Here is a 16,479-nt window from a genome sequence, read left to right as displayed (position 1 = left end):
CTGTTCTTTTCATTTTCTATCTAAAAAAAAAAGATGGGATTCTAAATGATGCTCTCTGTGAGAGAAATGTAACTGGATTCTTTTAATTTAGTATCTTAATTGTCCTATCACTCCCCATCTTGTGTTAATCCTAAATAATGTCACTTCTAAGTTTTAATAACCAGATACCAAATGATGAATCATTTTCAACCATGGGAAACAATGACCAAGTTATGGAATTTCTTTGTATTGCAATCTCTTTTTAAGAGACATTTTGTGTGAAAATTTAGGGTTTTTTCAGACTCCCTTCTTTTTTGATATTCAAAATTCACCTTCATACTATGCTTTGAGAGGGCATTTCAAAGTGAGGTCTAGAGCGATTTAAAGTAAAGTCTGACTTTTCTAAGTGTGTGACTTTGTGAAATAATACTGCGCACAATAGAAAGCAAACTTTCCAGAAAATATAAGGCATGCTTCAATCCGGTAAAGCAAATCGACTCGACTCTACAAACTCTACACACAACAATTAACACCTCTGAGAACATCACTTTTGTTTTTAGTTGTATAACGATCAGGTGTGTGTTCTTATGAAAACCATATTCAATATCAAACATCCTCTAGACTCACACTAATTTTTTTTTACAGTAAGGAGACAAATAAAATGGAAAGATGAAGAAGCACATTAATAACTCCTTTAGCTTTCATCAGATGGTATGTTTTTCAAAGGAAGCACTTTCTTTGGAAATTCTGTTGATAAATTAAATCTTTCCCATTTACTCACAGCACTTATCGAGAGTCCAGTTGGTGTGGTGGACTGAACTACAGGCACTTGGAGAATAGAGAATAAAAAAGTGACAGTGTTTCCTGCCAACAAGGAGTTGATGCTCTAATAGGGTGAGAGACATAAAAAATATTTACAGCTAGAGGGATTAAAATAAAATAAATTGAGCAAACTATATATGTGAGTGCTAAGGAAGTTGTAAATATGTCTGTAAATGCTAGAATTGTCTGAAGGACTGATGACACGGCTCAGGATGCTGGGAAATCAATCGGGGAAAGCTTTTTGGAGGAGCTCGGGTTTTTGAACACAGTTCAAAATCATAAACATTTCTTCCTCTTTCACCTGTTGGATTCCTGTAGATTGATGTAGGAAATGCCAATTTTAGATAAAGCGGCATTTTCCTTTTTAAATACCACGTGTTAGTATTAATACTAAATGGTACTAATCGAGAGGTTTTACCATTCAAATTAAATTTCGTTTTTGGAAATATTTCTTCTGACCCCTACTTCGGGAGATTTCGTCACTGTGTTCTGTGTAACTGAAATCGACTTCTATATTACTCTTGTGCACACACCAATAGTTAGACAATAGTGGGATTGCAACAGTGTTTACGACGAGTCCCAAAAGACTTTGAGAATGCCAATGAGCAGAGTACCTTCTTTTATAATCATGCTCTTCATCTTCACTGGAGGTGTTGATACGTTTTGCACAAAGTCTGCATGTTGTTCTCCCCAAAGATGTCTGAGTAGAAGTCTTCTGGCTGGATGACTGCTGGGTGGACGATTCGGTAGAAGCACGCCTTTGGACAAATAAAAAAGGCACGATGCAAACTGGAACATTACGGTAGTAAACCTAACACCCCCACATAACAACTTGTTTTGTTTTGCTACTTGTTTTGTTTTGTTGTCTGTCTCCCCCGTTTAGACTGTGAGCCCGTTGTTGGTCAGGGATTGTCTCTATCTGTTGCTGAGTTGTACATTCCAAGTGCTTAGTACAGTGCACTGCACATAGTAAGCACTCAATAAATGCAATTGAATGAATGAGTGGATGATTAATAATAATGATAGAATAACAAGACAGACAGCTGCCCAGAGAAGTCGTCCACTCTCTCTATTCTTCCAATTAGGAAGAAGAATCTTGGGCTCCCTTTTGCCAGTTGTATTTTGGTCTTTGTTATTCTCCAAGCTTACCACGTTAGCATCTTGGATTTCTGCCCAAAGTCCAGGGTACATCTATCTTTCCGTATCACCATGTTTTCAAAGAACTAATGGAACCACTTGAAAGGACCACATGTTTACAATGGCCGTGACCCTGAATGTGATGATGTGTTTAAGAAGGAATTCCAGGGCAAACACTATGACCATAAATGTAGTTCCCAAACAAATCAAGTTATACAGGATCCCTAGGCAGGTCCTAAAAGGCAGAAGCGTTCCTTGCTGAGAAATCCCTTTTAGACTTCATCAGAGGCATCAGCTCCCACCTGTAGTTATCCAACTCCATTATTTCTCTTGAATGATGGAGAATGGGTGTCCTGGACTGTTTGGGGTAGAAAGGCCAAAGAAATTGGGCAAATATCTACCCAGAAGATGGCAAAGTGTGTTCTACTCTATCCTATTACGTACTCTATTTTTGACATCAGTTGGACTTCCATTCATTAAGAGAAATACGTACCTGTGGACCCTAGAAGAGAGTTATGCCTTGGAGAATTTTCCTCCTCAACAACATGGTGGCCAATGTGGAAGGCGGGAATGAGGATGGAATAAAGCGATAGGGAAAAGAACTTAAAGCCTGCAGATGTTATATGAAGTTGCTGTTGACTATGCTAATGGGAGCTACCAGAATGTGTCTGTTTATTGTTGAACTGTATCTCCCAAGTGCTTAGTACAGTGCTCTGCACACAATAAGCACCCAATAAATATGAATGAATGAATAAAGCTCATCTTTCAAACCTCAAACATGTGGTCCAGACATATTGGACCAATTAATCGTATTTGTTGAGCGCTTATTGTGTGCAGAGCACTGTACTAAGGCTCTTGGAACTCACCAAACATTCTGGCATGGATCAGAGGGATGAATTCCATACCTACCACAGGATTGCAGATCAACTCTCTGCCATGGACACTGAACCCTCAAAGTCCCGGAACAGCTGCACCAACTCAATTCTGATCCTTATTCCAACTGCACCCTCCCTCCCTTTATTCCTAATTCCCCTTTTTCTTCTCTCCCATTTCTTCATCGTGCTACTATGTCACTGTGTCTTTTTTTGTTACTCTTATAGCCTTTTATTTATTTAGAGCTGACTATGCGTCAAGCATTGTTCTTAGGTCTGGGCTGGATACACACTAATCAGGTCGGACATAGTCCTTGTTTCACCTGGGGGTCAGGGTCTAAGTAATATGATATACTCTCCCAAGACCTTAAGCGGTCTTAATTTCTGCATATAGCAAGTGCTCAATAAATACGATTGATTGATGGCATTATCAGGAAAACAAACTGAATATGATAAGTGGGCATCGACTTAAGAATTCATTTAGTCAGTAACAAACCTCTATCATGCCTTCTGATAAATTTTAGACTTCTACTTACTTTCTGGCAGCATATTCTTGCAGCAGGTATCTTGTGTGAATATTACGATACGATTGATCGAAGTGTCTGTGCCTCCTTTGGTAGAAAGGCACTGCCATGGTGGTGGACATATTCGCAATACCTAGAATATGAAAAGTGATTCCCATCAGCGAATGGTGATGCAGATTTTGCAAAGTTTTCAAATTTTCATTTTCTGCCTTCGCCAAATATTGATTGCTCCTTCAAACAAAAATATTTACTTCAGAAGAGATAATCCAATCTGGTTACTACAGCACAATCAGTGGAGACAGGATGAATGGGATAACCACTTTTAACTCCTCTCGTATCTCACAAGGTAATGAGGGTGAAATGTTTGACTACCTCCAAACCTCCAAGGAGATCTCAGCTCTACAGTTTGATAGGACTATTCCCTTTGTTAGTAAAGAACTGAGCTCCATCAAGATTCCGACAAACTCCTATTAAGTTCCGAATTAACTCCCATCTTTGTAACTTTCATATGAAAATGATAAGCCTTGCTAGTTTGTTTTCTTTATTTATCTTCTGTTAAGCACTTACCATGTGCCAGGCACTCTACTAAGTGCTGGGTAGGTATAAGCAAATCAAGTTGGACCCAGCCCATGTTCCAAGAAGCAGTGGCTCACTGGAAAGAGCCGGGCTTGGGAGTCAGAGGTCAGGGGTTCTATCCCGGCTCCGCCACTTGTCAGCTGTGTGACCTTGGGCAAGTCACTTAACTTCTCTGGGCCTCAGTTACCTCATCTATGAAATGAGGATGAAGACTGTGAGCCCTATGTGGGACAACCTGATTACCTTGTATCTACCCCAGTGCTTAGAACAGTGCTTGGTACATAGTAAGCGCTTAACAAATACCAACATTATTATTATTATTACTACATGGGGCTCCCAGTCTTAATCCCATTTTACAGATGAGGTCACTGAAGTACAGAGAAGTTAAGTGACTTGCCTAAGATCACACAGCAGACAAATTCACACAAGGGTTCTATGATTCTCATTTGTTGCTTCTTACACCAAACTATTTCACAGGATTACAGAGAGCTGAAAATTGTCCATTTCCGAGGATAGTGAAGTTCTATATGGCCACCTCATACTATTCATTCAATAGTATTTATTGAGCGTTTACTATGTGCAGAGCACTGTACTAAGCGCTTGGAATGAACAAGTCGGCAACAGATAGAGACAGTCCCTGCCGTTTGACGGGCTTACAGTCTAATCGGGGGAGACGGACAGATGAGAACAATGGCAATAAATAGAGTCAAGGGGAAGAACATCTCATAAAAACAATGGCAACTAAATAGAATCGAGGTGATGTACATTTCATTAACAAAATAAATAGGGTAATAAATATATACAGTTGAGCAGATAAGTACAGTGCTGAGGGGATGGGAAGGGAGAGGAGGAGGAGCAGAGGGAAATGGGGGGAAAAGAGGGTTAAGCTGTGGAGAGGTGAAGGGGGGGTGGCAGAGGGAGTAGAGGGAGAAGAGGAGCTCAGTCTGGGAAGGCCTCTTGGAGGAGGTGAGTTTTAAGTAGGGTTTTGAAGAGGGGAAGAGAATCAGTTTGGCAGAGGTGAGGAGGGAGGGCGTTCCGGGACCGTGGGAGGACGTGGCCCGGGGGTCGACGGCGGGATGGGCGAGACCGAGGGACGGTGAGGAGGTGGGCGGCGGAGGAGTGGAGCGTGCGGGGTGGGCGGTAGAAAGAGAGAAGGGAGGAGGTAGGAAGGGGCAAGGTGATGGAGAGCCTCGAAGCCTAGAGTGAGGAGTTTTTGTTTGGAGCGGAGGTCGATAGGCAACCACTGGAGTTGTTTAAGAAGGGGAGTGACATGCCAGATCGTTTCTGCGGGAAGATGAGCCGGGCAGCGGAGTGAAGAAAGACTGGAGCGGGGTGAAAGAGGAGGAAGGGAGGTCAGAGAGAAGGCCGACACGGTAGTCTAGCCGGGATATAACGAGAGCCCGTAGCAGTAAGGTAGCTGTTTGGGTGGAGAGGAAAGGGCGGATCTTGGCGATATTGTAGAGGTGAAACCGGCAGGTCTCGGTAACGGATAGGATGCGTGGGGCGAACGAGAGAGACGAGTCAAGGATGACACCGAGATCGCGGGCCCGAGAGACGGGAGGGATGGTCGTGCCATCCACGGTGATAGGGAAGTCTGGGAGAGGACCGGGTTTGGGAGGGAAGATGAGGAGCTCAGTCTCGCTCATGTTGAGTTTTAGGTGGCGGGCCGACATCCAGGTGGAGACGTCCCGGAGGCGGGAGGAGATGTGAGCCTGAAAGGAGGGGGAGAGGACAGGGGCAGAGATGTAGATCTGCGTGTCATCTGCGTAGAGATGGTAGTCGAAGTCGTGAGAGCGAATGAGTTCACCGAGGGAGTTAGTGTAAAACCCCGCACGCTCCGCTCCTCCGCCGCCCACCTCCTTGCCGTCCCTCGGTCTCGCCTATCCCGCCGTCGACCCCTGGGCCACGTCCTCCCGCGGTCCTGGAACGCCCTCCCTCCTCACCTCCGCCAAACTGATTCTCTTTCCCTCTTCAAAACCTTACTTAAAAATCACCTCCTCCAAGAGGCCTTCCCAGACTGAGCTCCTCTTCCCCCTCTACTCCCTCTGCCATCCCCCCTTTACCTCTCCGCAGCTAAAGCCTCATTTTCCCCTTTTCCCTCTGCTCCTCCACCTCTCCCTTCCCATCCCCACAGCACTGTACCCGTCCGCTCAACTGTATATATTTTCGTTAGCCTATTTATTTTGTTAATGAATTGTACATCGCCTTGATTCTATTTAGTTGCCATCGGTTTTTACGAGATGTTCTTCCCCTTGACGCTGTTTAGTGCCATTGTTCTCGTCTGTCCGTCTCCCCCGATTAGACCGTAAGCCCGTCAAACGGCAGGGACTGTCTCTATCTGTTGCCGACTTGTTCATCCCAAGCGCTTAGTACAGTGCTCTGCACATAGTAAGCGCTCAATAAATACTATTGAATGAATGAAATGGAGAACAGAAGAGGGCCGAGAACTGACCCTTAAGGAACTCCAACAGTTAAAGGATGGGAGGGGGAGGAGGCGCCAGCGAAGGAGACCGAGAATGACCGGCCAGAGAGGTAAGAGGAGAACCGGGAGAGGACGGAGTCCGTGAAGCCAAGGTGAGATAAGGTATGGAGGAGGAGGGGATGGTCGACAGTGTCAAAGGCAGCAGAGAGGTCAAGGAGGATTAGAATGGAGTAGGAGCCATTGGATTTGGCAAGAAGGAGGTCACGGGTGATCTTAGAGAGAGCAGTCTCGGTAGAGTGGAGGGGACGGAAGCCAGATTGGAGGGGATCTAGGAGAGAATGGGAGTTAAGGAATTCTAAGCATCAATTGTAGACGACTCGATACATTCTATATTATACTTCTGCTTTTCTTTATCCTATCAAATGCTGAATTTTATGTGATGGCAAACAGGTCTGTGAAGTTCCACTGGGAGTAGATAATTTATTAGTCATATGAGAGAATACAGAATTTTACCATTTTTTTAAGTTTCTCCGTAGAGGACTTTTAGCCTGATTTTCTCTAATGCCAGTCTGCCTTCTGGACTGGCCAAATAATTTCAAAACTACAGAAGTAGCAGAGACATGGAAGCAGGGGCCATGAAGCTAACTCCCTCTGCATTTTTTTTTTTTAGTTTTTCCATAAAGGTATTCCAACTTCATTCTGATAACAGATAATTGGATTTCTGGCTTGCCTTGTAACCAGCTGACTAGCTATCTTGAATACACACTCCCTGTGATTGCTTTCACACCCCAGTTAGCAGAATGAAAGTTAACTTGTAAACACCCCGGTATTCCAAAACACACATGGATAGAGAGGTTGCACTTTCCAGAGGTTAGAGATTAGGTGCCCCAAGTCCTATTTCTGGCCCATTACTGACTCCCAGACTTCATGTGATGGAAAACGGGGGCCTTGCACTCAATCTCCGTTCCTCAGTTTCTGCTGTAAAAATGTTTGGGATTCACGGATCATGGGTCCCGAGCATTTAGCACAATGCGCTGCACTGCATAAGCACTCGATAAGTTCGATTGAATGCAGTTGTGAAAGATTCCCGACCCTTGGATGGAAGGATGATCTCTGGCTGATTGTGAACTTACAGATGGTTATTTCTGAGTTGGGTAGAGCCCAGCAGAAACCGGCTCCAGGAGGCTGTTGCTTGTCAGAGGGAATGAAAACTACTCCACCATGCTCACTTTCCAAATCCTATTGATCCCAAGCCCTGGGCAGAACCACACCCCTCTCCTCTCCTAGTCCACCTTCAAAACATTACTAAAATCCGCCCTATCCTCTCCATCCCAACTGCTACCATGTTAATCCGATCACTCATCCTATCCCACCTTGATTACTGTTATCAGCCTCCTCGTTGACCTCCCTGCCTCCTGCCTCTCCCCTCTCCAGTGCATACTTCACTCTGCTGCCCGGATCATTTTTCCACAGTAACGCTCCGGATATGTTTCTCTTCTCCCCAAATACCTCCAGTGGTGGTCCATCCACCTCTGCATCAAGCAGAAACTCCTCACCCATTGGCTTTAAAGCACTCGATCACCTTGCCCCCTCCTACCTCACCTCATTGCTCCCCTACAACACAGCCCACATATTTCACTCTTTTAATGCTAACCTTCTCACTGTACCCTGATCTCAGCTATCTCGCCGCCGACCTCTCATCCCCGTCCCGCTTCTGGTCTGGAACTCCCTCCATCCTCATATCCGACAATTACTTTCTCCCTCTTCAAGGCCTTATAGAAGGCCCATCTCCTCCAAGAGGCCTTTCCTGATTAAGCCCTCTTTTCCTCTTCTCCCACTCCCTTCTGCATCTCTCTGATCTGCATCTCTCTGACTCGCTCCCTATATTCATCCCTCCTCCCAGCCCCACAGCACGAATGTACATATCTGTAATTTATTTATTCATATTCATATCTGTCTCACCCTCTATACTGTAAGTTCACTGCGGGGAGGGAGTGTGTCTGTTATACTGGACTTTCCCAGCCACTTAGTACAGTGTTCTACAGACAGTAAGCGTTCAATAAATAAGACTGACTGACTAGTTACACCAGGAGGAGAGACTAACCCTCTCGGTTGTTCTTTGACTTCTCTCAGGGCACCAAGTCACTAGTGCTTGCCCACCCCAGCCCACACACTTCATTCCTCCAGTGCCAACCTACTCACTGCGCCCCGCTCTCTACAAGATACAGCCCGTGGATCTCCTAATGCTCATTCGCCTCCGAAGAACACTTATAGGAGCCTTCTGCCCGTATTAAGAAATGACCACACCAAAATGAAATGCAATAGCATCATCGACCATTGAATACTGCTTGTAAATGATATGCTGGGCACTATTTCTACTGTCAGAGATTATTCTGGGAACTGTTCTTTAATACCGCCTAAAGGATTCCTGTACAGACACTTAAATGCAACTACTAGGGAACACAAAATAAATCATCATCACCACAGTCGTTACTAGGGTCCTATACGGTTTGAGGGCTAGATAAATTCGGTCTCATTGGATCCCGTGTCTCCTTCTGAGAGCTGAATCAGCTCAAGGACTTTTCCAAATGAGGCAGCATGGAAGACACCGTAAGACGTTTTCGGGGTAGGACATTCGTTGCTCTGTGAACTTCTGACAATTCCAATAGATGCCTTCAGTTTTGAGAACGCATGGATCGTTTTACCTTAAATGCTTGTGGTAGATGTTCATTTTGACCTCAATATCACAGTGCATTGAGCATCCGTACATTTTGTATCCATCTAAAAATGGATTGTTTTTACCCTTTGAAAGAATGAAAACCTAATCAATATTCATAAATTCCAAGTTCCTGCTTGGTAAAGGAAAACCAAGTTTACACAGTCCTCAACTTAATAGGAAATCAGTATACCTTTCACTTCAAATGTCACTCCCTGAACTGTGGTTTGATTTTAAGGTTGCCTAAATAGGGCTCACTGAGATGTTAGCTTTTTTAGCTGTTTCTAATCAGGGGGCAAGGAATGTGCAAACAGTGAGATGGTAAAAGATAGTCATTTAAAAACATTACAACCTTTATTAGCCTTCATTAAAGTCCTTTCATCATCTCTGCTGTTCAATCCTCCAATTTCAGTAGCTCTTTCTGGCAGGCAGTGTTTCAGGAGCTTGAGTACAGTATGCAATAGTTTTATCAGAGAAATTCAGCTAGGGCCATAACACATAAAAAACCCCAAAGACCAACAGCTCTCTGAAAACTGCCTTTTAAGGCAGGCATTTGAAAAATATTGACAAACCAAAGTGGCATCTTTTTTCCCCTAATAATCCACATCAAATCATTTTTTTAAAAAAATCTTCCTAAACACACCTCAAGAAGAATTATTCATAGTCTCATGCAAAAAAATTGTTTAATTTTGTTTTTCAACATTTATGTAACACATGTTTATTGGAAGTATTGAACTTTATCTTCCAGCTGGGACACGTCATTGAAATTGTACTTATATGCCAACTTGAAGCATGCTTTCATAGGTAAACTCAGAAAAATTAGAAATCTTATTCTCTTTCTCATTGAAAAGTGACTTCACAGGAGCATTGCATTACATCATTCATGGAATGATAACAATAATGGAAAATTAAATGCCAAAGAACAAGGGAATTTAAAAAAAAGATTTAAAATTTAAAAAAAGCATCTGGGGTAAACTTGAAAGTATGTGAAACAATATCTGTATACCTATCTAGAAATAGTATTCATTAACCCTGAAATGGTTTAATGCAGCCATTTTGAAATCACATAGTAATGAGTATTGAATAAGCTATCCTTTCTTTATCTACTTCCGCAATTTAGAAGAGAAAAGTAAACTTACCTAGTTAGACAGAAGTTGAAATGGCAAAGAGGAGAGAAGCTGTGTCCTACCCAGCTTACCAGATACGGGATGAGGAAAACAGAAATAATTTCTCTCTCTAAAGAAAGATTGCTGCTGACTCTTCCCACCCCATTTATGGGCAGACATGATGCTATATATGGAGTCAAGTGAGTTCTTCCCCCCAGATTGACAAGTACGTAATAAATATTCAAATATATATTGAAACAAAAAGGTTTCTAGTTTTCATGGCTTTTTGTTTTCAAAATGGAGATTCAGCAGAAATGCCACTGAAAAAAAATAAGTGCAATGGTTTTTGGTTAAAGGTTATATAGAATTAGACACTGCCCAGATTAAGGCCAATAGAGCTTAATAGTTTTGTTGTAACAAATAAATGTAAAAGTTGATGTAAGTTGCTGCCATAAACCAAAATTAATATCAGAGACATTTTGATCCTCTAGCGACTTGGCCTGTAAATTGAGAAGGCCTGGTTAAGTCTTTAATGACTGACTGTCAATTTCAGTGAACACTCTGACCATTTGCTAAGCCATATCAACCAAGGGGGAGAGCCCTGCTAACAGAGGATGAAAGAATCCACCTCCCGAATCCAAATGCTACTGTCAATTCAATATGCCCTGTTAAATAAGTCATTTAAAACCCTGCAACTTGTTTTCTTCCAAAAAGAAGTGCCTGTTTTTTTGTTAGGTATTTTAGTAGGTCAAAGATATTGTTGGTGATCATCTAATGCTACAGGTCCATAAACACAAAATACACACAAACTTTTTTTTTTTGGTAAAACCATAATTTTAAGTACATAGGAAATTTATTGCCAAGAAATAAAGGTAGTTGATCAGTTTTCTTGGAGTGACAAGCAGACTCCCCCTACCCTGGAAGTCCTCGATGATCGAATGTGATGTTTTAAAACTACTTGTAGAACTTCTCTATTGGCCAATGGGATGCACAACAGCACAAGGCAATGGATGCCATTGACCAGGCCAGAGTCACAGGCAGGGACTCAGCTGAGCCCAGGAAACTTACATCACTCATGGAAAGAAGAGGTGCGGGTTTGAGGTATCACTGAATGCAGGTACGGGTTGGGTGGGGTGGGACAGGAAGGGAAAAGGGATTCTGTCCAATTCCTATACAGGATTTTCCCTTGAATTTGTTCAGGAGATGCACTGGACTGAAGAATGCCTCTCAGCCTCTCTCTCCATAGGAATTGTCTCCCACTTGGAAGAACCAAAAAAGAGGAATGAAAAAAGAGGGCAGAGCTGTTTGAGATGTCCTCAGTTCTGGGCACAGTGTTAGGGCTCAGAGCATTTTGAATGTGAATTAGTTCCAAGACCCTGAGTCGGACAAGCCCACCAGTCACCTCCTGCATCTGCCCACTTATTTATACATGGCTTAGCACTTTGGCGTATGTGTTATTCAAGTGGAAAGTCAATTAATTTGATTACTCCATTTTAAAATACTTCATGTCTGTCTCTTCCACTGGCAGGTAAACTTCTTGAGGGCAAGGAGCGTCTCACTTTTTTTTTTAATTTCCTAAGGGCTTTGTAAAGTGCATTTTAAAAAGTGGGTACTTGATAAATATTGTTATTATTACCACCATTACTACTGATGTATTGCTACTAATACTAGTACAGTCTCCTAAGCTCTCATGCTAATTAAGCCTTGTAATGGCACTGTGGATGTCCTGGTGTCAGGGAAACTGATGGGTGCAGTAATCAAGTTCAGGTTGTCCTCATGGGTTCCTAGAACCTCCTTGTTTGGAAGACTCTCTCTGGGGTGAAAGGAGATGAGAAGCTCAGGACATAATCACACCAAGGGCAACAAAAATAGGGAGAAAGAAAATAGGGGAAGGAGACGGAAGGGAACAAAATGAGGGAAGGAAACAGAGAGGTGGGAGGAGGTAAGCGGAAGGGGAGGGCTGGCTAGGAGGATGCATCCTCATTCATTCAATAGTACTTCTTGAGCGCTTACTATGTGCAGAACACTGTACTAAGCGCTTGGACTGTACAATTCGGCAACAGATAGAGACAATCCCTGCCCATTGACGGGCTTACAGTCTAATCCTCATTGCTGTCAGTTGATCGATCCATTTACTCAACACTTGCTACATGCCGAGCCTTGTATTAAGTGCTTGGGAGTGGACAATAGTTGACACGTTGCCTGCCCCTAATGAGCCTTCGGCCTATAAATCCCCTATTTAATAATAATGTTGGTATTTGTTAAGCACTTACTATGTGCAGAACACTGTTCTAAGCGCTGGGGTAGATACAGGGTAATCAGGTTGTCCCACGTGAGGCTCACAGTTAATCCCCATTTGACAGATGGGGTAACTGAGGCACAGAGAAGTTAAGTGACTTGCCCACAGTCACACAGCTGACAAGTGGCAGAGCTGGGATTCAAACTCATGACCTCTGACTCCCAAGCCCGTGCTCTTTCCATTGAGCCACGCTGCTTCTCCATTTACCTCCTCTTTCCGTGAAGTAAGCTGAAGTTTGCCATTCTGGGCTAACGGTCTTCCTCCAAGACATGACTTGCAAAAGCCAGCCCTGACTGGAAATTGCTTCATGAAATCTAGTTAAACTTTTTGTAGATGATGGTAGAGTCTGTTAATCAAGTGAAATTAAGCTCCAGTCTACTGAGGTCTACCAAATTAATCCACGCTGTCCCAAGGACAGTAGGCTTAGAATGATCCAAACTGATGGGTAAGAAAATGTGTGGACACCTGAAATCCACAAGTGATCCCCACCCCCATTTAGCTAATGGGGTCATCCTTCATTGCCCCTAAACCTTTAAAGGGACTGAAACAAGCAGCAGTTGAATTACTGAGTCTGGCAGAGAAGCTAATGGATGAGGAAAATGTCTGAGAGGGCCGGCCAAAAAAGGCTAAGCGGCAGAAAGTCTGGGTAACCTTGACTTGGGTGGAAGTTGAGGGAAGACCAATGAAAGGCTTGAGGGAACCACAGTTGCCACTTCTGGCCTCCTGGGCCAGTTTTCCCATCAACATTCATGAACCTCCTGACCAGGAGGCTAAGTGATCACAAAAATAACTTCCTGGAATAAAGTCAGTCCACTGATAGACAAATCATGTTTCCTACCACCCAAGCGGCCAGGAAAGAAGAATGCCCTCGGGACTTTGATCCACAGGTTACAGCCCTCTAGACTGTAAACTCCTTGTGGGCAGGGAACATAATCTATCAACTCCTTTGGATTGTACTCTCCCATACGCTCAGTACGGTGCTCTGCGTACAGTAAGCCATCAATAAATACCACTGATCAATACTTATCACCTCCAGGTGTGTATCTAGGGAGACCCACCTCAATGGGGTATATTTAGGGAGTGGATTTTTTAGGACCTTTGACACAACCCTGCTCATCTTCCCCACTTTTCTCCTTAATGCTAATGTAATCATTTTATGTCCTCCACATTGAGGGCAGGGAATGTGTCTGTTTGTTGTTGCATTGTTCTGTCCCAAATGCTTAGCACAGTGCTTTGAATGAATGACATCTCTCCCATGGATGCTATCTCCTTCCTCTTCTCCTTGCCCACTCACTTTTGCTCAGAAGCAAGACTAACAACACTGACTGCAACTTCCAAATCTGTCCAAGTGGCCAGCTCACAATTTGCTGATAAGGGCACCCCAATTTCTTGGGACACAAGCACAGTATTTTGTTCTTATGAGTCATTTTATTTCTTTTGGGCATATTCTCAACTATTCAAAATCTCTGCATCAATTATTTATGCATATTAGATTTAAAAATTTGTAAAAGTCCTAGGCATGACCCAGACAATTCCAAAAATAAGGTCCCCGTCTGAAAGAATTGGCATTTTAAATAAGTTGCTGAATGATTTGAAATGAAATGGGTCCTTGAATTATTAATTCACAAGTGCAGAATGCTTTGCTTAAGAAATGAGCCAAATTAATTGTAACCTTTGTCTCTTTTTTGGCTTCCCAAAATTCCCAGCTATGTATTACAATTTGTAGGTCATAATGAAAATCCCACAGGGTAAGGTCAACAAAAGTGACGCTCTGCACGTGATTGACATTCAGTTTGTTGACTTTTTCTTGTGGATCAAAGTTGAGCCAAAAATACTAATAACATCCATTTGGGCCTTATGAAGAAAGAGAGCTAGCATAGATATTTAAGAGGTTGGTCTTTGGAAAATGTCAACAGCATGAGGGTCACCTTGTTGGAGAAATCTAATGATCACCTTTCATTTTTTCCATGACACCAAAGAGCCCCGTAAATACATGAGGACTGAACCTATAGCAATTTCACTGGCATGGCTAACTGGATGTAATCCATTTCCTTTAATAATACTTCTGGTATTTGTTAAGACCTTACTATTTTTCAAGCACTGTACTAAGTGTTGGGGTAGATACAGGACAATCAGGTCCCACTGAGACTCACAGAGAAAATAGGGAGAACATATATGGAATCATCTTGCAGATGAGGGAACTGAGGCACAGAAAAGTCGATTGACTTGCTCAAGAAAACACAGCAGGGAAATGGCAAAGACAGTATTAGAACCCAGGTCCTCTGACTCTCGGGCCCATGCTCTTTTTCTCTAGGCCACGCTGCTTCCCAAGACCTGTTTTAAGATCTAATCTTTATTTTTTTTAATTCACCTGAAGATCTCAGTAATACGACTTCCTTGCAGCTCCAGGGCAAGTGATCCAACAAGATTACGATAACTTTCTCATTAGTCTCATTTTTGGTAATTGGTTGGTTTCAACAAATATGAATATCTCTCATCGCTGTGTTTTGCCCATCTCTGCAACAATCTCATCCCCTTTTCTCACTCACCTTGTTCCTCCTTGGCAGCCCCTAGCAGCTGTGAAGAAAAGACGTGAGCAAGTTTAGCCGCTAATCACGTAATGGTCGAAATCCAATCTCAAACAGGGAATGACATTCAGAGTCAGTCAAGGCTAGGAGTCAGAAGGCCCTGATTTCAATTTGACTCTTCCCCTGCCCTGCTGTGTGACCGATGTCACGTCACTTAACTTCTCTGGGCCTCCATTTCCTCATCTGGGGATAATAATACAAGGTGGTGCTTTGGGAAAATAAAAGTGCTATATAAATAGCAATGGAACTAAAGTTGTAGCTGTTCAGAATTGCTCTTCTTGTTTAGAAAAACTACAGCACTTAATTTGTGACTAAAGTTTCTGTTCTTTGCTTTTTCTCTGGGAGTCATATCTACTGACTTTTCAGAGTCTCTTCCCAACGTGGGCTACCTTCACTCATCTTGGTGGACCAGTGCCTTGGATGTCAGGATTCTGGATGGAATCTCCAAGAGAAAACCTTCAGGGATTTGGCCAGCTCCCATGTGACATTACCTGTATCAACAAATAAAGTTATTAGTATTACCATTACTGCTACTACTAATAATAATAATTACAGTATATGTTAAGCACTTACTATGTGTCAAGCACTATTCTAAGTGCTGCGGTAAATACAAGGTAACCAGGTTGACCCACATGGGGCTCACTGTCTCAATCCCCAGTTTCCAGATGAGGTAACTAAGGCACAGAGAAGTGAAGTGACTTGCCCAATGTCACACAGCAGACAAGTGGTGGAGCCGGCATTAGAACCCATGACCTGCCGACTCCCAAGCCCGGGCTCTATCCACTATGCTATACTATTAATGCTACTACTACTGATGCTAATACTAATAAAGCTAATAATACTGCTACTACGAGAAGCAGCGTGGCTCAGTGGCAAGACCCCGGGCTTGGGAGTCAGAGGTCGTGGGTTCTAATGCCGCTCCACCGCTTGTCAACTGGGTGACTTCGGGCGAGTCACTTAATTTCTCTGGGCCTTAATTTCCTCATCTGTAAAATGGGTATGAAGACTGGAAGCCCCACATGGGGCAACCTGCTGACCTTATATCTCTCCCAGCACTTAGAACAGTGCTTGGCACATAGTAAGTGCTTAACAAATGCCATAACAATAATAATAATAATGACAATAATAATAATAATAATAATACTATGCCGCTCCTACACTAATACTACTACAGTAAGGCTTCCTAGCCCTCACACCAATTAAACCCTGTTATGGCCTTGTGGATGTCCTGAGTCAATCAGTCCCCTGACTAGTCTAAAAGTACAGCAGGTGTCCTTGCAGTTTCCCATCTTAGAGTTGAACTCTCTCTCCCACCACCCAAAAAGTTTCATTTACTCCATAGTCTCAAGATTAATCCTTCTTATGCACAAATTGGATTAAATCCTCCCCATTAGGTTGTTAAATATTCCAGGATTAGGTTAAGGTCTTTTCCTTCTTT

The 16,479-nt window shown here is 43.0% G+C and overlaps 1 protein-coding gene across 3 annotated transcripts in view; it reads right to left on the bottom strand.

Moving 5' to 3' along the window:
• The window catches only part of MYOM2 (myomesin 2), a 94,910-nt gene extending 84,620 nt beyond the window's left edge, over positions 1–10,290 (bottom strand). Inside the window, exons 1-3 of one of the 3 annotated variants that reach the window (XM_001505740.4) lie at positions 10,188–10,290; positions 3,347–3,467; positions 1,416–1,559 (exon numbers count right to left, since the gene is read on the bottom strand). In XM_001505740.4, coding sequence (XP_001505790.3) covers positions 1,416–1,559; positions 3,347–3,456 — 254 coding nt within the window. In that variant the 5' untranslated portion in view covers positions 3,457–3,467; positions 10,188–10,290. Of the gene's footprint in view, positions 1–1,415; positions 1,560–3,346; positions 3,468–9,037; positions 9,136–9,400; positions 9,492–10,187 lie in introns of those variants that run through there. The other 2 variants (XM_029051371.1, XM_029051372.1) reach the window with 2 other exon arrangements.
• Between the last annotated feature and the right edge of the window lie 6,189 nt (positions 10,291–16,479).

This window comes from Ornithorhynchus anatinus, chromosome X1 (genome assembly GCF_004115215.2).
Source record: "Ornithorhynchus anatinus isolate Pmale09 chromosome X1, mOrnAna1.pri.v4, whole genome shotgun sequence".
Lineage (NCBI taxonomy): Eukaryota > Metazoa > Chordata > Mammalia > Monotremata > Ornithorhynchidae > Ornithorhynchus > Ornithorhynchus anatinus.
The sequence above is the reverse complement of the archived record's forward strand: the minus strand, read 5'-3'. Positions and strand labels throughout refer to the sequence as shown.